At 30.2% G+C, this 27,963-nt stretch overlaps 1 protein-coding gene across 1 annotated transcript; it reads left to right on the forward strand.

The window, feature by feature from the left end:
• Window positions 1-734: 734 nt before the first annotated feature.
• LOC107169543 (tubulin glycylase 3A-like) lies at window positions 735-14,752 on the forward strand. Its single transcript, XM_015519310.2, has 10 exons — window positions 735-1,199; window positions 1,388-1,517; window positions 1,605-1,822; window positions 2,999-3,196; window positions 3,263-3,460; window positions 4,729-4,945; window positions 5,016-5,106; window positions 5,698-5,862; window positions 10,021-10,274; window positions 14,406-14,752. Exons 1-10 carry the CDS (start codon window positions 735-737, stop codon window positions 14,750-14,752), a joined length of 2,283 nt encoding a protein of 760 aa, XP_015374796.1.
• Window positions 14,753-27,963: the final 13,211 nt, after the last annotated feature.

Consider the following 27,963-nt stretch of genomic DNA (forward strand, 5'->3'; position numbering starts at 1 on the left):
TATTTATATTTAATAATTTATACCAGCTCATATAGCAGCACTTATTATACTTTGTTGCGCCAGGAGGGCCACTTATTAGTTAATATCGTATTATAAATTTATACTATTGAGCCAGTAGGTCATATTACACGAATTACTGCTCAGATATCTAACTATATTATTTTTATATATATTATATTCGGCCGGGCCAGAAGGGCCGCAACCTTTATATTTATTATATTTTTATATGTTGGGCCAAGAGGGCCATATTACTATAATTTTATAACCTTTGGTTGCTGTGATTTTTTATATTATTTGTGAATTATTAAATATGTGTACAATACAGCAACTGATTTTTATTATTAGTTTAAGTATCCACACACATACATACACACCTACACACACCACCTTCACACTAGCACTCATAAGATTTGCTCTGCGACCCTGTCCACCTTCTGTTAAGTGTTATACATATATACACATAATATTATAATATTGATATACATAGGTCGGTCGGTGTGTAGCGTACGAAGTAAACGAAGACCGGGCGCACGGACTATTATTGATACGTTCCCGGCGCCAACACTAATATTATGATAAAATATAAATTGCGATAACTATATTACCATAGATACAAACGCCGTAATTTTATCTTGAATAACAAATATACTAATTAAGTATATTAAATCAAATTTTATATTAGTTTCAAAATTTACACAAATTATTTATTTACACGAAAGGCGAAAGAACACATAATGGATTCTAATAATAACACCAGTAAAAGAAAGACGTTGATTCCTCGGAATGATAATAAACCGTTAGTAAATCCAAAAGAAAAAACAAAATCCCATGCACTTAGCATGCCTAATCAAATTGCTAATGTCGAAATTCTTGAAAACACTTATAATCATAATTCAAGTATTGAGCTCGACAATGACGTAAAACAATGTATAACCACAAACAACAGTATAACAAATAATAAACAAAACGGATCTAATCAAATTCTAGAAGTAAAAGATGAATCAGAAAACCCGGAGCTTTCAAAAACAATTTGCCTTAATACCAAATACCAGCTAAATTCTAAAAACTATATTCAAGCACTTCATAAAGCATTGATAAAAGAGTGTAACTATAATTTATTAGATTATACCTCTTTAAACGCATCATTAGATTTTGAGTCGCTGACCAATGTCACTAGTCGGACGTTGAATGCTATAAAGGTACAATAGAAACTAAAATAGATAAAAAGATTAAACATTTTAATAGAAATAGTTACACAATACGAATAATATTAAAATACATTGAATATGAAATCGATACATGACTGTAATATTATTAAAATTCCAATGTTATCAACGTACATAGTATACATGTATCGTTAATGAATCGTTTTTTTTATTATTTTCAGGATCAAAAAATATTTTCGGTACTAGGATATTTTCCAACAATTTCTCTAGAGCTGAAAAATCGTGGTTGGGTGGAAAAACGAGATCCGTACAGACCGCCAACAAATTATTCTTATTATTTAAAATCAGCACGTAAATATTTCAACAATATTCACGTATAAGAAGAGCAATTAAATATCTAATCCTACAAATTGTTATGGGTACAATTTAAATTTCTAGCATATATGGTAAATTGGATCGAATCGCCTCCACTGATATCGCCGATCAATGAAAATGAAGCTATCATGGAGCGACTGAGAAGCGCACAGTCGTGGAGTATTCTTAAAGATAAAAAATCGGATTTTATTTTCGTCACTAGAAAACGGTTGATTAATTGGTCCAATTTAAGTGAATTGACATCTGTCAGTCAGATGACAAGACACGTGTTTTGTACTAAAGTACCTATAACTACCTATATACGTATACCTATTTACAACTAGATATTAGTTATTAAAATTGGCTTACTTATCAAGAAATTATTTTAAAATGACTGGTTCATCTATAATAATAAGTATAAAATAGGAATGAAATAATACTATTCAACTGAGAATATTTTCTGTATTGTTCATCTTCGATCCACACGTATACTTGAAATAAACTATGAAACTAAGAATGATAGTTCTTTCAGATTGCGTGTTTATGGCATGAATCTCTTATGAGATATTATTCTGAAATTAATCCTAAACTATTTGCATAACTTTTTTGTTTTAAATTAAGACCCACTTGACAGTAATTAAACTACAAATTTGTGTTAAGAGGATAGTGGGACATGATTGAAAAGAACAATTTTCCTAATATTATAAGGTAATAACTAGCAGGTATTTGATAAGTGACAGCGCAATTAATAATATGTAATCCATCGGTACCCGGTATCTAGATAACTCAAGTTTATGATTTAAACATACTAACATTCACTTACATTTCATACTAAAACACAGAACAAATATAAATGATATATGAAATGCCTAAATATTACTTCTTAAAACATGTCATGCTCCAACCCCCTTAAAATAATAAAACTTCACATACCTACCTTAAAATTTTATCCAACACAATTAAAAATATCTTTATATCAAACTATACTTTTTACTACCTATGATTATAACTATCATAATTTCCAAATAAATTAATTCTTTCTCGTTAATAGATCGTTCTGTTGTTTCATTTAAACGTCCAGGACTATACAACACTATCAACTTTTTTTTTTTTTAAATGGATAATTATATTGATAAAATATATTTTATTTTCATTATATTCGATGTGAACAAGTGGTTGAAATTGTTGAGGGTCTACATTTCGTTAGGTGTAATGAATTATTAATACACATTTTTAAAGAAATCTAGTAAATATACCCAAAATATTAACCAACCACTTTTGTTTACAGTGAATAAAATGCTTAATTTCATATATCGTTTATCGCTAGTCGTTAATTATGAGATGTAATTATTTTAACACACTTATGATACAGCTAATGTAAATTGATTAGGTTTGTATTATAGTTGAACATGTATAACGCTCCATAACGCTTATGCGCATTACCAAGGTGATTAATTAATCATTAGATTACCATATAGAATGGTTTGGCACAATGTTTGGAATCTTACAAAAATGCTGTGACAAATTTGATGTTTCCGAGATGTCATTATATTCGATCCGAAGCAGACAGTGATGCGTTTGTGGAAGATTACATTACAACAGCGTTAGTAAGTACGCTGAAGATTATTGTAAAATCAATTGAGAACAATAAAAGAATTTTCAATGCAAATGGAAATGTAATAGTTTCGATTTAATAGTACCTAGCTGTACAAAAATAATATCATTTTTTTTTTACTCATCAGATACCATACACAATTATAGATTTTGTGAAACGAAGTGTATCAAAATTTTTGAATAAACAGATAACTGGTAGTAAAGAAATAGACATGTGGATGTTTAATAGTCAAAAAGAAGTATGGAACGAATTTATGATTTATTACACAAAATTGATTATCGATAGCAATGCCCAATTTGATCATGAGTATACATATGAATTAGAAGTAAATCTAAGTTTATATGTTATTAGTTATTAGTCATAACTAAGTCAAAATGAGAGGTTTTTTCCAAACGACTATCTTTTCTCCGTTACCTTTAGGTCTTAATAAAAAGAACTGAGGTTCACCTACAAACGCTAAGGTATACCGGATCTAATGTTATCTTGTTAGACTTAAAATTATTTCTTATAAAATAACGATCAGAATAATGAATACTCATTAATTATAAAAAATAAATAAAAATAAAAATAACACAAACAAAATAAAAACAAATTTTATAAAATTAAAAATTATATCACCTATACTATATTTACTTAAACTACGTTTTTAAAATCCTTTACTTATATATTTATGATTTCTATTTCCATAAATATTCTATAATATCTTCAAATATTATATTTTTAATAATATTATTTTTAAACTGTACCAAATAAATAAAAAAATATTATCATATTTATTAAATATATTGTTCGAAAGCATGACTATTAAAATCCGTTGTTCTAAATAATGGTAATCAAAAACATTATATGTTAACTTAATACGTTTTTTTTTTCATTTTTAAACCAAATATACTTAATCTCATATTCTATAAGAACAGTATTTTATATGCATTTTTCATTTATGAAATTATGATTAGGTACACCAAACGGCGTTTTGGATAAAGGCTATTTAACTACATCAATATTGTGTGTTAATTTATACGGAAACTCATATTGAATTAATACAATTCCATGAAAATTAATTTTTCATCAAAATGACTTTTTTATGGGCTCTATAAGGGGGAACTTCGCCTAGAGAATCGTGGTTCATACATGAAAAATAAGAACCTTAAAGCCTAACCAAATTTTAAGTTTTTTTTTGTGGTTTCACTTTAAACAATTTAAAGAAGTTTGACTTTATAAAACCTTTAATTAAATTAAATTAATATTTTAACAAGCTAACATTACAACTTCTGAAGTACCTATGTAAGTATTTAATATTGACAATATTTGTTATTTCATTATTTATTACTGAAATATAACTTACCTAAAATCGAAGAAGTGCTCCATCCGATTACAAAGCTTGGATAGCTGATAACAAGACATTAGCCTTGTTCTATACATTTTTTTTTTAAGTATTAAAAAAAATCATCAAAACTGCGTAGGTGTATGGGTACACTATAAAAACTGTATTTATATCTACCATGTGTACCTATACGCCATTATTTCAAACTATGTGTGAGAGGAATCGTGATTTCTGATGTTTTAATTATTTGAATTTGTTTTATGCTTTAGCTAGATGTTTATGCAAAATGCAAATATTTACTTGAAAACGTAAAAAACTATTGTCCTCAACATTATATAGATGGGATTACTAATACATGGATCATAAAACCCTCTTCAAATTGTTCTGGTCACGGTATTATGCTGTCTAGAGATTTGCATGCAATAAAACGAAAAATTACTGAGTCAGGCTTTTTGAGGAATAATTATATTTTACAGAAATATATAGGTAAAAATAATATGTGGTACCTATTTCAAAGTAAAGACTTCAAAGCCAACAATATCATTATTATTTTCAGAAAGACCACTTTTGGTCTATACATGTAAAATTGATTTGAGACAATGGTTTTTAGTGACCAATATGAGTCCAGTAGTTGTGTGGATGTACAAGTTAGTATCCAAATATACAGTTTAAACACGTCGTATTCTAACTTCTAAGCATAGGCGGTTCCAGGGGTGTGCAGCGTATGCGGTGGCACCCCCTTAACGCACAAACAAATTTGAGTGGAGTTCAAACGTCGTATGATATTGCGATTTGGCTTTGTATATCATTATTATTCTGATGTAATATTATGAATATAATAAAGTAAAGTATTTATTTTTTATTTTTTGAGGGGGGCAAAAATATTCACACCCCCTGAATATGTGAAGGCTGGCTCCGCCTATGCTTCTAAACATCTTATGAGTATTGACTGTAAGTAAATGTATATTATAATCTATACCAGTGGTTCTCAAACTTGTTTTTTCGCATACCACTTAAGTATATTATCAACCACTTGCGTACCACTGTTGATTAAAAATATCGACAATATCAACGATTATATTTATACGATATCTTATTTATTGACGTATTTTCCGTGAAATCTAACCTTTATTAGGTATATCTATATCTATTATCATTTGTAATAGTTGGATCATTATAATAGCAACATATACATCGTTTATTAAACAACAATTTAAATAATTAATTTTTATTTACAGAGAGGGCTACGTCCGATTTTGTGCCAATAATTTTTCCATGCAAAACATGCATGAATCTATCCATCTCAGCAATGTCAGACTGCAAATGAAATATCGAAAAATTAGGAATCCACAAGTGCCCGATGAGTGCATGTGGGACTATAGAGAACTTCAAGATCATTTGAGGTATACATTGTATAAAATAATTTACTACACAGATTTAAGAGTTTGCTGAAATTTTAATCGAAAACTACTCATAGGACTATTTAAAACAATACGTCGTATCTAAGTTATAAAGATTATCCTGATTTTTGGTATACATTTTTTAATCTATATCATGTACCTACTTAGTACTCATGAGGGTATTCACGCGAGGGAGGGTATTAGGGATGGATCACCTTATGACCTTTGTTATATCTACATCAGCAGTTCACAAACTTATTTTCACGTAAGATATAACGATCCAAATTTTACTTAACTAGTTAAATAGGTAACTGCATTTTTTTTCTATTAATAAGACAGTAAACAGGTAAAATACCATTGTTATATAATTATATATTATTTATTATTACTAATTTAATAGTTTTTTTTTTAAAATCTATATATATAAAAATGAAGACAAAAATGTATAACAATTCATCAATTGAGAATGGCTGAACCGATTTCGCTCACTCTTTTTTTGTTTGGGTCGTAATTTCCAAGAGAAGGTTCTTACGGATGAAAAATTTGAGAAAGTTATCGGGTTAGACAAATATGATGAGTGTGTGATGAAATTAAAGTGGCGCCATCTGCCCAGTAAAAAATAAAATAAATAATATTAATATGTTTTGGTAGTCAAAGGCAACCATTTAAACAAACAAGTGCTCTCGAGAGCAGCTGGACTTATTTTTAGAATGGACATTTTTGTTTATTTATAAATGGTAGTAGTATGTATTTGTATGTTCACAGCCAGCTTTTACGCGGTAAAAAAATTGTTCAAGCGGAAATGTTCCACTCCGAGAACACCTATTTACCGCGTAACATAATACGGTGATAACACAAAATTGCCCGTCTATTTGCCGCTTGCACAAAAATATTTATCGCATCAACTATTTTTTTATTAGATTTTCTGTTTTTTTTTATTTTTCAATCAAATATCGCTAAATTTTATAAAAATAATATTTCAAGTAAAGAACACATATTATTTAATAAACTTTTTTTATAAAAATTAAAAAAAAAACTGAAAGTCTAATAAAAAAATAGTTGATGCGGTAAATATTTTTGTGCAATGGGCAAATAGATGGAAAATTTTGTGTAATCACCGTATTGTGTTACGCGGTAAATCGGTGTTCTCGGAGTGGAACATTTCCGCTTGAACAATTTTTTTTACCGTGTAAAAGGTGGCTGTGAACATACAAATACATACTACTAATGGTTTCTTTAATGACGGTTATTATAAGCGGTTATTAATTGTTCTGTGTTATTAGTGATGGTTATATGTTTTTACCTGTTAGTCCTATATACATTCTTAAACAGTTGGACCGATTGCGACAAAATTTAGTACAGAATTTTATTAGACATATGGGCAGAAGATATGCTAAGTTACAAAGTTTTATGCCTAAATATCATTGAATTCAATATTTAAATTGTCAACATTAAATTGAAAAAACGAAGAAAATTACATAATGATATACGAAATTGAATATCGTTGTAAGATTATAATATATTTTAACCACTATCTATCATTATGTATAAAAATATACTGCTAGCATCATCACATGAAATTAATTTAACACACAATATGAAGTATGGACCATAAAAATAAAAGAGATAGGATTTTTAACGGGCTACGAAGTGCACGGGTTCAGCTAGTAAGATATAAATTAACTAACAAATTTTTAATGAGCACCATGTTTATGTATGTTTTGATGTTTCACGAAATATCTGATTCAGTAATACTTAATTTTAAGAGTACATTTAAAATAAAATAATCTGAATTTATCTACGTACTTATTGTACCTATGTACGTGCGTTGTGCATATCGATGCACTGAAAAAAAAATTCTGATCGTATTAAAAATAACTAGGGTTGGTTTGACAATTATCTTGTTGCTATTTAGCTGACAAGATTCTTGTCAAACCAACATATTATGTGAAATTGTAATTATGATGGGATGATAATTAAAAATAATTCTGGTTATATTGACAATAATTCCTATTTGTTTGACAATCATCTTGTTACTATAACATACAAAATGCTTGTCAAATTAACAGTATATTTTACTGTAGTTATGATAATATGATATTTATAGCTATGGATAAACTAATTATCAATACAACAATGCAATTTTTCAAATGCAGCATAGAATAATTATCTATACCAGCGGTTCCCATTGTTCCCAACCTTTTTAGCAGGCAGTGTCCTATTTTTTGTACAAATTTTATTAGGTGCGCTTCTGTGAACATCACGAGAAACGTGATAAAAATAAACACTAGTTTTCATTCATAACTGATTTAAATAATTTTATTGAACATATTATTAATAAATTATAATTTTACTGTTTAAATTTAAAAAAAAAATCTGTTTTAATAGTGAAAAACTAATAATTAATGAGATATTTGAGGCTGCTTATTTTTGGAAAGTTTGGCAATGTTTTTATCTATACCTAATTGAATTATTCGACACATATTAGAAACACTATATCTAATATTGGATATACAGATAGTATTCTAAGTAATTTTGTACGTAAAATAATTTTTTGTCTTTTCAACTATAATCAATTTTTAATATATAATTTAATAATTTTTTTTTAATTCTCGGATGAGCCGCCGCGCCCGTTTGATGAGCTCGCAGTGCACAGGTTGGGAACCGCTGCTCTATATATCTATTACTCAAATACTGTTACTCAATGATATTATGCAGAAGTATTCGATGGATGATTGGAGGGAGGAGGGTTTACCATAAGTTACAATACCGACCAACATGCCACCCCCCACATTTAGCATGCATATCTATACCATTATATTATATTAAATTACTATACAAATATATTATTACTGATTCAAATTTAATTTTCAGTAGGAAGGTAGGTATCACTAAAAATACATTTTTAAAATGGTCTATAAACTAATAAATTAAAAACAAATAATGTAGATAATATTTTTAGCTCACTTTATTAATTATATTATAATTTCTTATAAATACAATATAAAGACATAAAATATAAAAGATAAAATGATTACTTTATTGACAACTTTATCATTTAAATACAAATTATATACTTATTTTATCTTATTAAATTATTATTATAATAAAAACAATACAAAATCAAAACTATGAAATTATAAAAACAATATATAGGTATACTTATTAATAGTTCTTGCATTTTAATATAATTATAATGAATACTGAAAACTTAAAAAATACAAATATTTAATAATAATAAAACCTGTTAGGAATTTTACATTTTTTAGAATTTTAATTTTTTTTTAACTGTTTTTTACACTAATTCAAATAGTACATTATATATTTTTACTTTGCGTACAAGAAATAATCAAAAAGGTAAATATAAATACTAACTTATTTTAAAGTTGAAATTAGATTAGTTAGAAAAAAAGTTATTGGAGAGAACACAACTTGTCTGACACCATTACTCATTACTTCATTAGTTATTATACATTATTAAGTACTTATTCAATAAATATTAATTTACCTAACTCAGTTAATATTTGTGTTGGTCTAGGTGAGGTATATCGTAAACTGATGAGTAATTAAAAAAATATTTTTAAATAAACAACCATACTATTAATGATTCTGGTGGATATTGTAGAATAAATAATTGAAATATTTTGTTACAAACTCTAATGGCTCTTACAATTGAATGAACCTTATACTTAATACAATCGAAATAAACTAATATTTCTTAATCATGATTATTACACTTATATAATATTAATTGACTTTTACTAGTGATAGTTATGTATAAATTGTAAATAATTGAAACTGTAGTACCAATGTAATTTTGAGATACTAAGTTTTTTTTTAAATTTAATTATTAAAAAATGTTGTTTGGTACTATAAAATCATAAAATCGCTACAATACAGATAAGTTCTTTCGTTGAGGAATTTTGGAAATTCTACTATGAAGTTGTTCATTTGTAAGAAGTAGATAAAATACATGTTGCGTCCCCTTAAGTTTCCAATAAAATGTTCCTTAGAATTCATAGCAATCGCCAGTATGTTAAGAATAACTAAATTTCTATTAAAACGATATATATGTACTATAAAATAAATGTAATTTATAGTATATTTGTGCAGATATGTAGATATTTTCATAAAACTTAAGTCTTATGTCTTATTTTTCAGAAAAATTGGACAAGAATACGTATGGGATGAATTGATATTTCCCGGAATGGCCGAAAGTGTTTACGCCGTGTTGAAAGCTACTACGGATACCTCGTTTTACCGTGACAAATCTTTTCAATTATTTGGAGCCGATTTCTTGATCACTGAAAACTTTATTCCTTATTTGATCGAGATCAATTCAATTCCCGGACTTAATCCTTCGACAAGCATTATTGCCAACTTGGCGCCTATGCTCCTTAGTGACATCGTGAAAGGTATTTAATTTTATACATCGTGCAATGATTGGGTACCTTAATTTATTTAAAATATTTAAATTAATACAAATTTTTGTAATTTCTGTTATTCTTGATTTAATATATACTTTATTCCTTCAGTAAAGTATAAGTAAAATATGTTTTGAACATATTTTATTGTATCGAATAAGAGTATATATTTTATTTTGTATATTTTATTTATGGTCCTTAATATAAAAACACAAAATATCATCATAACTTACTGTTCTATCTTAAGATTTTTCAATGATTTCTAATATTATAATTAACCATCGGTCTTATGTTTTAATTAATTCATCAAAAAAAAAAATTTTTTTTAAAAGAGCAGATTATGATTTATTAATTTATTATATTATATTATAATGATTTATGAGCAATACCACACTAAATGGCTTTATAACATAAATTATTTTTTCCCTACTTAGCATGTATAAAAATAAATACCAATTATGCGCTATGGCCATAACAATAAACAAAATGAGCATGTGTTTGGCGTAAACGAGAAAACTGATCACATGATAGTGCATTGGTATATTATATAACACTGCTGTAGTGGCAGAGTTGGTTTTATCCTTTTCGCGGCTATTATAGGCACCAACAATGTGCTGCCCCTAAAATAGGTGAACAAGTTACAATACCCCATCCAAAATATCTACTATAAATATTAAATATATTATAAACAATAGAAGTGAACATCCTTTTTAATTTTTAGACTATTTTTTCGCCTTTATTTATTTAACCTGCTTTGAAAAAATGTCAATGGATGTCCACTAAATTTTAATAAAAACCTACAGTGATAATTTTAAACCATCAATAATAAAACAAAACTTTAACCATTGTTAGGAACATTAAGTAAAACACTACAATTTACAATTTTTTTTATGATAAAAACTTTGTTTTTATAATACAAATTAAAAGGCATGCAATATAACAGATGTTTAACATTAATATCTTAATTAATCTATACTTAAAATTTAGGCGACGTGAGTTCTGGTCGAATTATACCAACATGTTATTAATATAGTATTGTCAAAAACTGTTTTAAATACCATATTTATAACGATTAATGACTACAAATTATAATGAACCACAATTGATAGGTATGCCGTATACCATAATAAGATGTAAAAAAATATAAAAATACGCACATTATTAATTATTTTTGTAAATATGAAGTAATTAATTTTCCATTTTTTTTTTATACATTTGATGTTTTTTGATAATGCACTACAAAATTTGCCACCCAAGGCAGCTTCTTACAGTGACTAATGGGAAATCCACCCTGTGTAGTAGTAATATCTCTAGTGAGGGTCAAATTATTTTGAAATGTGAGTGGATTGGAACTAATTAACATTAAGTAATTGACGCGAAGTGACTCTTGTCCGCGATCAGAGTTACTCAGAAATTCAGCACACAATAAAATACGCACCCAATATATTATGATTTCAAAAACTATGAATACTCGTATTTGATATATATATATATATAATAGTAATCGTTTGTGTTACTCACACATGAAAATACAAATAATATGATTCTCAATGTAACAGTTTATACTAAAGTGTTGTACCGATATCCGTATTATATTAAATAGTTAAAAATAAACACCACTATACCGTCTAATGCATCGTGCAGTATTAAGTACCTATCTATATTCTATATAGTATCTTATCGTTACCACCTAACCAACATTTTTCGAATATGAATTAGCACCTTATCCCTTATCACTCTTCGATGCAATTGGTATGCGCAAAACACAAAAATCATCCATTTATGATTGTTTTAAATGTGTTAATATTGAAATAGATAACACAAATACTACCTATATCATTGATGGAGAATATATTTTACATCATTTCGTATTGGATTGAGATGAAACATTCGATGCCATCTTCGAGAAACACATACATTACTTACATAGACATTTTGGTTATAACATAATTATAATATTTGATGGCCATACTGATTATAAAAATAACATCAAAGCTGCATAGAAAAATCGTCGTAATACTAAAATAAATCCATGTTCTGATGTTCTTTTTGATAAATTTATGACTGTTCCTACAAACCAATAGCAATTTCTTGCTAATATCCATAACAAGTCTCGCTTCATTGCAATGCTGTCTGAAAAATTAACAACTGCTAATATTTTTGTGAAGCAAGCTAATAATGATGCCAATGTTCTAATAATAGAAACTGCTTTAGAATAGTTCAACACAAATACAACTATTGTTGTAGGTGAAGATATCGATTTGCTTATAATACTAACTGCACGAACTTCAACGAATAGTACTTTTTAAAACCCGGTAAAGCCCAGACACCAACAAAAATGTATTCATCACAAAGTTTAAATTTATATCCAAAATGTAAAGATCACATCTTATTATTACACGCAATAACTTGAATAACTGGCTATGATACTACGTCAGCATTTTACCAAAGAGGTAAAACAAAAGTGTTAAAATTATTTGAAAAAAGTCATGATCTAGTTGATTGCGCAAAAGTATTTAAAAACACCGACTCTTCTTCAGACATAATTCTTATTAATGGAATTCGTTTTATTCTTGCTATACATGGAGCTCCAAAAAAATTGACTCTATAGACAGGTTAAGATATTTAAGTTTTGTAAAAAATACACGGAGTAATAGAAGAGTAAATTTATCGTGTCTTCCTCCAACAACTGCCGCTGCTTGTCAACATTTATACCGTGTCTACTATCAACTTCAAGTATGGCTAGGTAATGAACTTAACCCTGAAGAATGGGGAGGGTATTATTTTTTATTAAGATGATGGTCTGGAGCCAATCCAAACTATTCTTCCTCCTGCTCCAGAAAGACTTCTGAACACAATTTTTTGTAACTGCAAAAAAGGATGTAACTACAATTGCAGCTGCAAAAAAGTTGGCTTGTTCTGTTCAATAGTACGAGTATGAAGTAGTTGTCAAGGTCAGTCATGCTCTAATTTCGAATCAAATTCAACAGATTATGAAGAATCCGTCAACGAAGAAGTGTTTGATTTATCTCCTTTCGCAGAGCAACCTATCGAAGTTCAGCTACGTTCTCTTGTAGCTGAACTTCGAAGAAAGTGAAGAGGAACAAATTAATATTGTCGAAGAAGAATTTAAAGATTATTATTAATTATTATAAGACAATTTTAAAAATCAAATATATTTGTCTATTACCTATTGTACTTAGTTTATAACAAATAGTTTAAGTTTAATAATTATTTACTGTCAATTATTTTTTTCTATCAATATTAAAAAAACATTAAAAATAAAATCGTAGAATACCTCTTTATAAGATACTACCAAAAATATGTTGCAACAAAGTACTTTAAAGATGGCACAAAAAAAAAATATGGGTAATATCATGAAGATAAATTAAAATTGATTAATTTTTTAAATCACGATAATTGATGAATTATTACTTATAAGTAAAAAAGTGCTGGATGCGTACTTTATTGTGTGCTGAATTTCTGAGTAACTCTGATCGCGGACAAGAGTCACTTCGCGCGCCGCAACCCCTCCGACTAAGTGTAGACCGAAAGATTTATCATGAATTATTACTTTTAGGTAAAAAAAAGTGTAAGGACAATTTTTTTAGACAATTACTTGATCTACGAATTTTGTCCAAGCTATTTTAAACCAATTTTTGTGACCTTTGACCTTGAATAAAAAAATTAGCAGCAATAGGATCGATGGGGACTTTTTAGATTTTATTTAGGATGAGGTACTTAAGGTGTGTACCAATTTTCAGCTCTATGCGAATTATTCCGAAGTTAAATATTTATTTTGACCGGACTAAGTATTTAATTTTAAGAATTAAATACGCTAACATTAATTTATTTCTCACACAGAAACACAGATAAAATATAATTCTAGATGAAATGCCTAAATATTACTCCTTAAAACATATCACGCTCCATCCACCTTAAATTAAAGTATAAGTTAAATTACGTTAAGAACTCAAGTAGGTACTCAATAATACTTATATACTAATATAGGTCATAACATAAATATTGAAAAAAGGATCTATTCATACCGCCCAATGATGTGCATCCCTGTTTAACAGAGTATTTTTGTCACCCCGACGTTTGTTTAATTCTACATTATAGTGACGGTGGATTACGAGAAAAACTCTAATGCCGACACAGGGCTGTTTATTAAAGTTTTACCAGAAAAGTGGAAACCATCAGCTGCGGTTAGGAGGTTAGGTTCTGTTGCGGTCGCAATAAACAGCGAAAATTCATACAACTTGCCGGCGGTCGGCGTGAACCGCGGTGGTAATATATTCAACTCGTCTGAGGTCGTGGCCATTGAACCAGCACCATTCACGACTGGAACCCATAACCAGTGGATGGACAGTGTCAATAAAAAGTTGGCGGCATTACGACTACGAATCAACGCCCAGAATACACCAAACGACCGTGGTTTTTTAAGCAGTAAACACCACAATATATGATAATCTCAAATTACTGTGAGATGTATTATGGATTTTAATTCAAAAAAATTGTCTTAGTCGCAAAATAAATACTATTATAATGGTGTACTTTTATATTTTTAACATGTCACAAAAATTGTTTCTTGGTATTTATAATTGATAATCTGTGACTACTGACTTGGTCCTTATTCCGTGGTAAGATTTTCGGCTGCAATACGATTGCGCGCGGTCCTTATCAACGATACCTTTTAGGTGTACGATTGCGCGTGCTAAATTATTTTTGCTTTTAAGCAACGTTGCCGAATATACAGATTATAGGTGCATGGTAAATATCCGAACTTTTTAGGTAGACTGAGTGTGAATATAAAGTAGCTGTTATTTTTTGTAACTATTTGTACTATTTGTAACTTTTTGTATTATTTTTGACTGATTAATTGACACAATATGACACGTTTATAGTGTCATTAGAAATAAATACAATAACAACATAAACGACAAAAAACAAATATTTTTAATAATAATAATAATTTTAAATTCTAATAATAAGATGGCAACGTCACATCCAATTTCACACCCAATCGTACGCTTTTGAACAGTCAAAAGCATGTTCTTTGTTATTCCGGAACCGCGCGCAATCGTATGCACAAAAAGGTAAAACGCGCGCAATCGTACTCCACCGAGATTTTCGATGTATATCATTCCTTTTTTATGGCTTCTGTAGTTTGTAGTTCTGTCATTTGTGTTATTATAATGTTCTATACATTTTCAATTTATTTTTTTTAATTAAAATATAATAAGACAATCTTACTAGGTGAATTCGGGTGATTGATTAATTCAATTTAAAAATAATAACTATCAAATTTTCGTGATCTTGACAAATCATATCAACATTTTAACTTCAGTTACTTAAAATAAATATTGTAAATTCATGCTCGATTTTTCTAATTCTTATTAACGACAGCCTATGAAAACCGTTTTACAACATTTTCAACATTTACAAACCAAAAAGTTTTTTATCGACAATAATTTAAAAAAAAAATTAATGAAAATTGAAATGTTCTTACGCCTTTATACAAATAACTTAAAATTAGTCAAAATATTTTGGAAATTGTATAGTGTTTATAAACTGCCAATATACGAGAAACTTTCTGTGAATGTGTCATGTAGATATCTAAAATATACTGCTATTTTGAATTGCACTAAAAAAATCTATTTTTTTTTAAGCTAGACTTAGCTTGGCTAATTTACCATGTGTGTTCGCCCAGTTTATGGAACACTGAATTTCTCGGCAGGATTATATTGGAACAAATCGAATTTTTTTTTCAAGTTAGAGGTATACATGATGGTGATCCATTTGGGTACACTAATTATCTCGAAAAATATTAACTTTTTTAAAAATTTTCTTTTAAACTCCTAGGTTTATGTTTTTCTAAAACCGTATAGTACTTATACTATGATTTTTTTCGGACTTCCGTTCTTACCATCGAACGAAGTAGCAAATTGTTTTACAATAAGTATTCAGCAGATGATGAACTATAGTTCACTACTATTGTACACAAATTCACAGAATATTTATTAAAAAATATATTCGCCCTGACGCAATGTTCCCTCCAAGATTATGGTCTGAATTTAAGTCTAGTACAATAAGAACTACAAACGCATGTGAATCTTTCCATTCACCCTTCAATTCTATATTTTATTCGGCTCACCCAAATATATTTCAATTTATAGATGTTTTAAAAAATATTCAAATCGACGTTTATATTAAAATAAGAAGTCCAGAAGGAAGAATAAAAAACTGAATTGTATATATTAGTGGAAATTGAGAGACAGTGACTCGTGTGATTGTTGTTGAAATAGTTTCCAATTTAGGAGTCCTTATGAAAGGGACTGTCTATCAGAGGAGACGAGATGGCCAAATAAGATTAACTATAAGGGAGAGTGGTAACTTTATAGGTCATTTAGGTTTTTTAAATGGTATTTTAAACCAGTTGGAATTTGTGTTATGAAAAAATCGAGGATATCGGGTGATCTGTTTTCATCAGTAGGCCAATAAGTCGGTTCGTCCGGGGGAATAAAGGACAGTTTATTTTTTTGTATTGAAGAGTAAAATAATCTACGTCTTGTGTTAGTGTATCTACTACCCTATTGGGTATGTTTTGCATTGAAATCACCTCCTATTATAAAGGAGCTACCAAAGCTTTAGAAAAATGATTGCAATTTGTGTTCTGAGATTTTTTGGCCTGGAGGAAAATAAGCTGATGAGATTGTAACGTTTAAATGATTTATTTTTATTTTGATATTCGTTGCTTGTAGGTATGATTTATTGATATTTTGCATTTGATTATAAAAAGTGAGGATTTTATTATTATTGCAGAACCCCCGTGGAATGTGCCGTTGGGATGGTCCACTCTAATAGTTGTATAGCCATTGAAATTTTATTTCAGATTTTGATAGATGCATCTCAGTAATGAAGGCTATATCAATATTTTTATTGTAGGTAAGGTAGAATAGTTCGTTACTATGCCGTTTTAATCCATTGGCATTCCAAAGGAATATTGATAAGGAGGAACGATTGGTTGAGTCTGAAGTCATTTTTTATCTAGGACTTAGTCAATTACTTTTGTAAGAAGTGAAACAATAGGAGTAATTGTGATCAGTTAGTTGGGTTGCAGTATCTAAATGGGGTTTGTTTTTTGGTGTATTTGTGTTTTTTTTTTAGTTGCTTGAACGTAAGATAGGTTAGGAGAGGGTGTTTTCTGATTTTCTGAGGTAATGTTATGATTTGGGTGAGATTGTACAATATTATTATTTTCTTGTGTTATGAATGTGCACTTAGCGACTCCGTAATAAATAAAAAATAACGAGACGAAATTACTTTGGCTCAAAATTATATTCTTTATTTATTTGTTATAATGTTTTAAAATGAATACTCTGAAAATGGTCTGTAATGGCAATGCGTTACTCAAAGACTGACTGCTACGTGTGCGAGTCTCCGCATGGTCGTCCGTTCAAAAGGGTATATTCAGCAAATTCCTTAGACCAGTCGTATGGAAAGGGAGTCTTACTTGCCTGTTATCACACACGTATCAGTTTACAATATATTTAATTATTTTACAGCTAAATACATTAATACTAAAACATATATAGAATAATGTTACAAACAGTATTCAGTGGTTCTAAAACTTGGTATCTGATGTTTCTGTTGAGAAGATTTTTATTTGCTTGAGAAGAGTGACGGTTTCGGTGATTTTGAATGATCTTGAGTGATGGGCAACCTCTATAGTTCACTGGGTGGTCGCCAAAACAAAGCACACATTTCGCTGGAAGATCCTTGCTTTTTGTGCAGCTGACTGAGGATTGTTGATCGCCACAACGAACGCAACTGGGTATGTTATTGCAGTAGTGGCGCATATGTCTGTAGTCTTGGCAGTTCATACATTGAGGAATTTGTTTTTTTATTTTAGGAGCTTCTACTTTGATATTGGTGTAACAGAGGAATTTTAGTTCAAAGATGTTTTTGTTGTTGATAGCTGGTTCGAGGTCTACAAAGAATAGAGGTAAGGAGTTTTTTGATTGATAATGAAGAACATTAGTTATGTTCCGAGCTGAGAAACCACAGTTGCCTAATTCTTCTTTGATATATTCGATTGAAGTTGAGGGATGAAGATTTCTTACAACTACACGGTAAGGTTTGTCCTCATGAATTTGATATGTATAAAAGTTTACATTTTTTCTTTGAGGTAAATGATTACCGTTCTATACGAGTTTGGGTTTGACGTTACAAGTTTTAAGCTATTTGACGTAGTTTTTCATGAGAATTCAATGGGAGGAGCACGAAGGCTTTTAATTGCTTAAGAAAAAGTCCTTTCACATGCTGCACTGGATACTGGAATAGTGATTGATAATTAACTAAATTAAAGATGAAGTTGAAATCTTTCAAATTAAGTAATCCTTATTTTGACTCAGCTGCTCTATCACTTCTTTCATTAAGTAATGTAACCTTCATTCACAAAAATAGATTTTTCTCTATTATTCTTTAAAAACAAATCGACACGGAAAACAGAAAATAGAGTCGTTGATGATACTATACTCAATCCAGTTATATATTTTATACAAATATAGAAAGAAATGTCTCATCTGATTACCATACTTTGTTTTGGGGAAACATACCAATTTAGGTTGCTATGGTCCATTTTCCAGTGTCTGAGAAAGATCTCCTGGTTCAGATATTACTTTATCAATCGACTTATAAGCAGGATTGGGCAAGATACACAAAAAGCAGTATCAAGATACTAGATACAAGATACTTTGCTTTGGATTATCGCGATACAAGACACTAGATACTTGGCTTTAGAGTATCGCGATACCAGATACTCGATACTTGCTTTAGAGTATCGCGAACCAATGATTGTTTTTCTATTCCTTGAAAACGTGATCTAATATTTTTTTATTGAGGGAGCTTTATTAGTTAATGCAATCTGTAATCCTATAAAATAAATGTACTTCAATAAAAAATATTTTATTCGTTAGAAATATTACCTCTTATAAGTGGTATAACTTTGGAAATCGTAGGATATTCTTCAGCTGACAGTTCCATAGTAATGCTGTGAAATGGTTTTAGCAATGGAATGCAATCCTCCACTACATCCCATTCATCAGATGATAGATTTGGTGATACTTTTTTAAATGTTATTATTACAATTGTAATAGGTTCTTTTAATTGTAATAACCTTTCCATCATTACTAGTGCACTGTTCCACCTCAACCTCGTACATACATCTTGTTTGAGTTTCAAAATATTTTGTAGACCTATTTGTTGTTGTTTTTCAACTAGTTTTCTATTACCTACTTCGCTGCGTTTAAAAAATCCAACTATATTACAACACTTTTTCAAAATTTCTTTTAGTCGACTATCAGAACTGTCATCATCATTATGTTCAATATTTTCATCTACATTTAAACCATCATCTGTTAAACTTAAAGCATTTCTCACAACTAAATTTAATTTATGTGATGTACAGGGAGTATGTTGTATGTTCATAAGCCTAACAGCAGCATTTATATTTCTCCCTCCATTAGTCACTATAGCCACAACTTTATGTAAAATATCAAATTAATTTAATTCTGTATTTCCACGCGGCATAATTTCCGATCGGCCTAGTAGGCGGTCTACATCAAAGGAAAGCCGCGCGGCTTGTGCCTCTCGCCTATGCCGCGTGTGTGTGGACGTATTTTCGGCAAAGCCGCGCGGTATCAGTACTTATTTTTAAGTATACAAATTATTGTCTACTGGAAGATAATCGGGAAATAAATTCCGCACCGTGTGGACGGGTATTTGCCGCGCGGCACAGGGCCGACGGAGGCCGAGCGGCCAAGCCGCGCGTCAAAAGCAACTCCGTCTGGACGCGCCTTAAGAATGCTAACATATTTTACATTTCAGTGCTTCATCTGGGATATTATGGGTTTTTATGAAATATTTCCAAACCTTAAGGCGCGTCCAGACGGAGCAGCTTTTGCCGCGCGACACGGTCGCGTATGCCGTGCGGCATAATTTCCGATCGGCCGCGGCCTAGTAGGCGCTCTACATCAAAGGAAAGCCGCGCGGCTTGTACCGCTCGCCTATGCCGCGTGTGTGTGGACGTATTTTCGGCAAAGCCACGCGGCATCAGTACTTAATTTTAAAGTATTTAAATTTTTTTTTAAGTAATTAGTAGCAGGACAAACTTTTTTCACTGAGGTAAAACTGATTTTTGTTGTAATCTCCAGTGGATACAATTTTTATTTTATCAAAAAGTCGATACTGAAGATTTTCTGCTTTCAAAAATACAAAGATCAATAATGATTTTTCAAAAAACCTTTAATTTCATATTTTTTGAGATTCAAATATATAGATACTAACTGATCTCGTGCACTTCGTTGCCCATTAAAAATGACACAACTCAATAGTAATTATTAATAATATATTATTATTAAAATAGTAGCTTTAAATCCCTTAGCACACACACACCAGAGATAAACATTCATTTTCATAATATATATCATATATGGATATGTGAATAACATAACCACTATAATCAACTTTACCGACGAACTAAAATAATATTGCTGTTTTCGTGTCGAACTCACATATTTTGTACCCATAGGCTACAAGCGACTAAATCGTAGGTATTTTCATTATTTTTATGTCTGTATAAAAAATACAAAATGATAGTGAAATTGTATGTTTTTGAATTATAATAAATACCTAACTAATAAATAGGTAGGTATTAACTCAGAAAACACAAAAGTATTCATAAATAATAATCGAAGATTAAATAAATTAAAAATATATATAATAAAATAAACTTTACTTTTTATACTTTTAAAATATACAGGGTGTCCCACAAAGATCTGACAAATTAAATAACTTTTGTTCTAATCAATATTTTTTTTTAATTTCTTTTAAATTCATTAACACTTGCGCTACATTTTTAGAATACATTTTTTATTTTTTATTTTTTAATACTGAAAAAAAAAACTTAAAAATTGGTAAAATTTTTTTCGAAATATTCAATATGTAAATCCGATTGTCAGACAAATCTATATGGTAAAAACACTTATTTAAGTCAAAAGGCTGATTTTTTACAATTTTTTTAAATATCAATATTTTCGTTAAGTAAATTACGATCTAGTTTATGTTAGAAACCTTGTAATTTCAAATAATAATAAAGTTTTTTAAAAATATTTTATAAAAACATTTTTAAATAAGTGCATGTTAAAATCTAATTATTATTTTTATTGTATTTATTTTAATAATGTGTGATGTATAAACTATAAATTACTATAAAATTGGCCATTTCATTTATAGTTTTTAAATTTTTATATTTTATTAATTCTTTTAATGATAAAATCTGATCAGTAAAATCCGAACTAATGTCATCTTTATACGTTTGAATAAAATCATATGACTCCTTTACAATATTATCTTCACTTAAACATAAGAGATTGATTGGATTAAGAAAGTCAAATGTAGTACATACATTGTCCATTGCTTTAAAACGAATATTAAGTTGCATTAAAACAGTATCTATAAAAAGATAAAATACTTTAATTTTAAAGTTTTCTGTTGTTATAGTTAAGAGGACGCCACACCCGCATGTGTTGTCTTCGTCTTTCAAGTGCGTAACATGGAAAATTTTATGCTCAGCAGTTCCAATTTAGCTCCGTTAGTTTACAACTTATAGTAAATTGACCTCTTATAAGAATTAAAGGTAACATTATTATTTAGGCTTTCACAGAGGCATTTTATTATATTTCAATTTTGAAGCAGAGTATTTTTAAAACGGTGAATTGCTTGTATATCTTAAAATACTCATAACTCACTTCAAAATTGAAATATAATAAAAAGCCTATGTGAAAACTTCCTCTTAACCACCTATCTTTATCGACTTCATCAAAATGTTTTTTCGCATAAATTGTTGCAATGTTTTTTCGAGGTTCAGTATATGTAACTGGTAAGCTCCATCTCAAACACAATGACTTGGCATTATTTACAATATCTTCGTAATTATTTCTCAATTAATTTATGAAAAAATAAACATCTTTTAATCTGTCTCGTGCATTTTGTAGATTTAAATATTTAGTTGTTGTAACATTTTTGAATCACCAAAACAAACAAATCGCTAGATAGGCCGTAGTGGTGACGTTAATAGCGGGATTCCCGTTAAAATTCCAACAAACGATAACAATACATCAATGCCGAACTACAATAAGGTATGTCCACACTAGTGCGTTTTTACTTGCGATAAGCGCATGCGTCATAGAGCATGCGATGACGAACGAAGCGCATTCAATAACGCATGCGTCTATCGAGTTGAACGGAGAAAAGTTTTGTTCAGCATGCGACAAAGCACGTGTTTCCAAGCCCAGTGGATTTTTCGTGCGATTTGATTGCGACTTCTGTAATTATTTTTTTATTTCAGTATTTTGATTTATATAATTTTGATTTTTTCGTTTATATTGAGTGTGTTAGTCATAATAATGGATGAAAATCAAACATTAAAATTTATTGAATCATATAAAGCGGCAAAACTTTTATGGGACGCAAATCATATCGATTATTGCAACAAAATTAAACGAAATGATGCGTTGGAGCGTATCGGTAATGAATTCAACATTGATGTATCCGCCGTAAAAATCAAAATTAAAAACTTGCGTTCTTATTTTTCGAAAGAGCGCCAAAAGTCTCTTAAAAGAAAATCTGTTTCGGGTGCTGATGAAACCTATGTCTCATCGTGGTTCGCGTATGCACCTCTCCTTTTTGTTGCCGATAGTTCGAATCCTAGAGAAACAGTAGATAGTGAACAAGAAAATCCCGAGAACTCCGATTTTAATATATCTACACAAGTAAGTTTTTAATAATACCTATATACATAATTTTTGAAATTGTTTATTCATGGTTGTGTTAAATCTAAAATAATACACATACCTAAACAGTGTACAAATAGTAATGAAAACATAAATTCTAAAAATACATTTCTTCCCATTCAGGTTTGGTGGAAATATTTTTACACTATGTGATTAATAATTATATTTAAACACTTCACAACTCTATTCTTCGATAATGTATAAGTATATATATAAATAAATAAATAATATAAATCAATAAATTCGTATCCATATTAAACATTTAATACATATTATATATAAATATAAAGGTTGTAATAAAATAATTGAATGTGTAAACAATTTTTTCTGGTTCAATACTTTATTAACATCTTATTCTATAATTGTACAATATTTTCTTTATACATACTTTAATCGTTAAATACGATGTACAATTAAAAATACGTACAACAAGGAATGAATTTATATCATTCAAATATGTATATTCTGACTCACGGTGTCAGCGGTCCTTTGGGTAACACAATTGTTTTGTACTGGATTGGGTGACGGGCTGCAAACAGCGTCAGCTTTGGTCACGGCAGCGGTAGAACAGTACACGTCGGGCGTCGGCGGTGGTTACGGCAGCTGTAAAACAAATATGCGTCGGGCGGCGGCGGCGATGGCTCGGTGTCCATGACGGATCACACTTTTCTGTACTGTCTGGGCCTGGTATACAGGCCCCAGATACAGAAAAGATAGTAACAACAAACGAATGACTCTGAGCTGTGCTGTATGAACCCATATGTACGCCCCAGACACAGCTAAGAGTAAGAGCGTGATCGGCACACTATTACGCACGGGGCAATGACGGCTTGGCGTACGGTAACAGTGACGGTGGTAACGACAACGACGGATCACAATTTTCTGTACTGTCTGGATCTCGCATACAGTCCCCAGATACAGAAAAGGCGGTAACAACAAACGAATGACTCTGAGCTGTGCTGTATGAACCTATATGTAGGCCCCAGACACAGCTAAGAGTAAGAGCGAAAGACACACTATCACGGACCGGGCGACGACGGCTCGGCGTACTGTAGCGGCGATGAAAACGGTGTCTCGACCGTGCTGTTTTAACCTAGTAAATAGGCCCCAGACACGGCAGAGAGTGGAGGCACGGACTGATGTCGACGAATGACTGCTGTAGGCCGCGGCCTCGGGGTTTATATATCAATGATCACGGCGGCTGCCGTGTATTAGAATTACCGTTTTTTCATTCTAGTGTTTTAGTGTTATCTGTTAATATTCTTTGGTGGTATCACCGATTGTTCTCTCTGGCATGATATACTTTCGTTGTGGTACATGTTTATAATCTTAGTCGGGTCGACAATTATAAGTTTAAATATTATAATTGTAACTGGTACGCGTACGGCAAAACGCGTGGCGTGTAACACACCATCTAGCGCGCGTATTCGCCACACACACTCATGAGAACTACGGTCAATACTATCTGACTTGTCGGCTGGCGGCGCGGCGGTAGATGCTCTGTATAGCGAACATAGGATGTTCGCTATTTACAGAAAACTTTGTGTATAGTTATTTCTGTCTCGTTACAAGGTATAGACGTATAATGTATAATGTAAAATATGAATGTAAGGTTGTATATTATTAAAAAATGGATTATTATTTATTTTTTTCTTATTTCGGTTCACAAATATTTGTTTTGAAATGACACTGAGCCAATATCAGACGTAAAGTATGACTTGAATTCTTCTCTAATATCTTGTACGCTGTTAGACGATCTTCTTGGAATTACCCTGAGTGGCCTTAATCCAGTGTCGCCAGACGTTATTTCCCTCCAAGACCCCGGAATAATTTCTCCTGTACTGGCATCTTCACTGTCAAAGCAACCCGAGATTGAATAATAGTTTGTCGAATCTGACTGTGTCCTCAAAAAATTATGTAAATAAACGCAAGCCAATACAATATTCACAATAGTTTCTTCAATTTTAACCTCTATTGGCTTGCGGAAAACTCTAAAAACTGATGAAAGCAAGCCAAAAGCATTTTCTATTATACGCCGTGCCCTAGACAATCTATAGTTAAACACTCTCTTAGGTTTTTTACTTAAATCCGTTGTATATGGTTTCATGATGTTTTCTGATAAAGAAAATGCGTCATCAGCCACCAACACATAAGGAACCGGCATGGTACGGCCAGGTAAAGCTTCACGTGGTGGTAAACTTAGTTCGTTTTTTTCCATTTTTTTATGAAAAGAAGTATTTTTAAATACCCCTCCGTCGGAAATTCGACCTTGACATCCTACATCGACGTAGATGAAACAGTAGTTTGCATCTGCTATCGCCATTAAAACAATACTATTCGTGCCTTTGTAATTATGGAATTCACTTACAGTGTTTTCTGGCTTTTGAATAACTACGTGTTTTCCATCTAGTGCACCTATACAATGAGGAAAATTCCAACGCTTGTTATAATTATCCGCGATCAATCTCCACTCTAAAGCATTCGAAGGTAGCTGTAATAAAAAAATAAAAAAATGTAGATATGCATATAAATCAAATGTTTAATTTGTATTTATTTTGTTAAATTATTTATTATGCATTTAAAATTGTATAGTTAATAATATATTATAATAGTTATCACGTGTATTTGTAGAAAATACATGCTGAATTAGGAAGTGAACACTCAACTGGCTCTCATTCTGCCGCCGAAGAACATGAGTTTGTACAGCCGATAAGGACTAAGAGAAGTCTTAAAAAAAGTGTTTTGAATGATAGAGAAGAGGAAGCATATAAGTTTATGAAAAAGGCAGCTGACTCGATTTCAGAAAAGGATGAATGGACCACATTTGGTAATTTTGTTGCAGACAATATAAAAAAATTAAAACCAATGAATCAACTATTCGCCAAGCGCAATATAACAAATTGGCTCCTGGATATGCAAATGAAAGAAATGGAAGCAAACATGATTAAAGAAAGGCGTTTGTTGCCACATGAGTCTCCAGCAACGTCAAATGGAACTTTCGAAAGTGAAAACAGTTCTGACATTTCCAATTGTCGAGGGACATATATCACCTAGCCCGGTTTCGCAAGATAACAGCGGAACGTTTGAAGGACTTAGAGATTTTTTTCAAACATTCAACACATAATAATTATTAATTATTATACATATAAGGTAAAATTCTAACAAACATAGATGTATAAATATTAATAAAAGTTAATCGATATATTAGTCATAACTATTGTCTATTATGTTTTATGTATAAAAGAATATAATTTAGTAAAAAGTGTACCTAATCGTTTCTATTTATTGTTACAATATTCATCCACTTACCTTGATGTACTTTTTTAGTGCTTTCACTATAGATTTAAGAACCACAGGCAGCATTGCTGATATATACTGTTTGGAAACTCTAAATAGGTACATAAAAGATGAAAATGAATCGCCAGTAGCTAAATACCGAAGTGTTATTAACAATTTTATGTTAGGCGGTACTGCCTCTCTAAATTTGGTATTCTGTTTTACAATTTCGGGCTCGATCATTTTTAATAACGAAAAAAAATTTGCTTTGGAAATTCGCGTGAAGTTTCCTAACAGGAAGTCTTCGTCCAATTGCAAATCGTTAATAATACCGAAGTTTCGTGTTTTAAAATAATTTTTTATCCATTTGGAACGCTTTTTCTCACGTTTTTTTTTCGCATTCGCGATAATATAGTACGCTGCAGAAATACCTAAAAGAAAATTTGAATCTGACATACTTTTAGTTTTAACTATACCGCACGATGAAAAACGACTGCTGGCGTGGACACAGATGCGGATAGAAAGAAGCATGCGTTTAAAGCACTCAATTTTGATAATTAGGACAATTGGGTACTGTTATAATACAAACATTTTTCAGATTAATTTTATCTTACATAGTATACACAATTGTCACTAATTCTCACAATACAGTAAGTATTGGGAATATAAAAATTAAAAATTGTGAAAATTATAAATAGGGGCCACAAAATAGCAAAGGAGGCCGTTCCCCAGGGCATTGCCCCGGTGGATGTTGCGGCACTGCATGGGTGCCACAAAACGAATTAACGATATTGCTCCATCAAAATCAACATCAACATCAGCTACGACAATTATATGTGATCCAAAAGAAACCAATAGCGATATGAATTGTCCATCCGATATATTGTCCCAATCACTTGCCTTTATGAAAGATTTTTAATTGAGAAATAAAATTTAAAAATATTTTATATTGATGAAGTAAACATACATTTTTTCATAATTTCAATTATATTTAAGTACGCTTATTTGGTTTGAAAATATTATTTAAAAATAATTTATTTAATAAATAAAATATATAAATATAAAAATATTTTATTTCATATCGTAATATTGGTAAAATTAAATAAAAAAGCGAGTAAGTGGATGTCGCTCTGCTCTACAGTAGTGCAGTAGTCAGTAGGTTACAGTTGGTCACTGTATAATGGATGATATTACATTTGAATTCAATGATCTAATGATTTAATGTATAATCTCGTACAAATTTGAACATAAAATAATTATACACAAAATTGTTTATATTTTTTAGATTTTTTGGTTATAGAACCTACTCACTTGGAACCTTGTTTTAAATTTTATTTTTAATCCTTATAGCTATTATGAATATTTTGAAAGTTATTAACTATAAATTCATTTTTAAATATTTAATTTTTAGAGTTACCTACAGCAAAAACCAAAATCGCTTGTGTCAAAAACCAATTTTGCGTAAAAGTTTCTATTTTTCCTTAATTTAATTTTTTTTTTTATTTTTCCTGGTGCTTATGAAAACTAATCGGAATTTTTTATTACTT

Source organism: Diuraphis noxia, unplaced genomic scaffold (genome assembly GCF_037042655.1).
Source record: "Diuraphis noxia isolate RWA-SAM2 unplaced genomic scaffold, SU_Dnox_SAM2 contig0001, whole genome shotgun sequence".
Lineage (NCBI taxonomy): Eukaryota > Metazoa > Arthropoda > Insecta > Hemiptera > Aphididae > Diuraphis > Diuraphis noxia.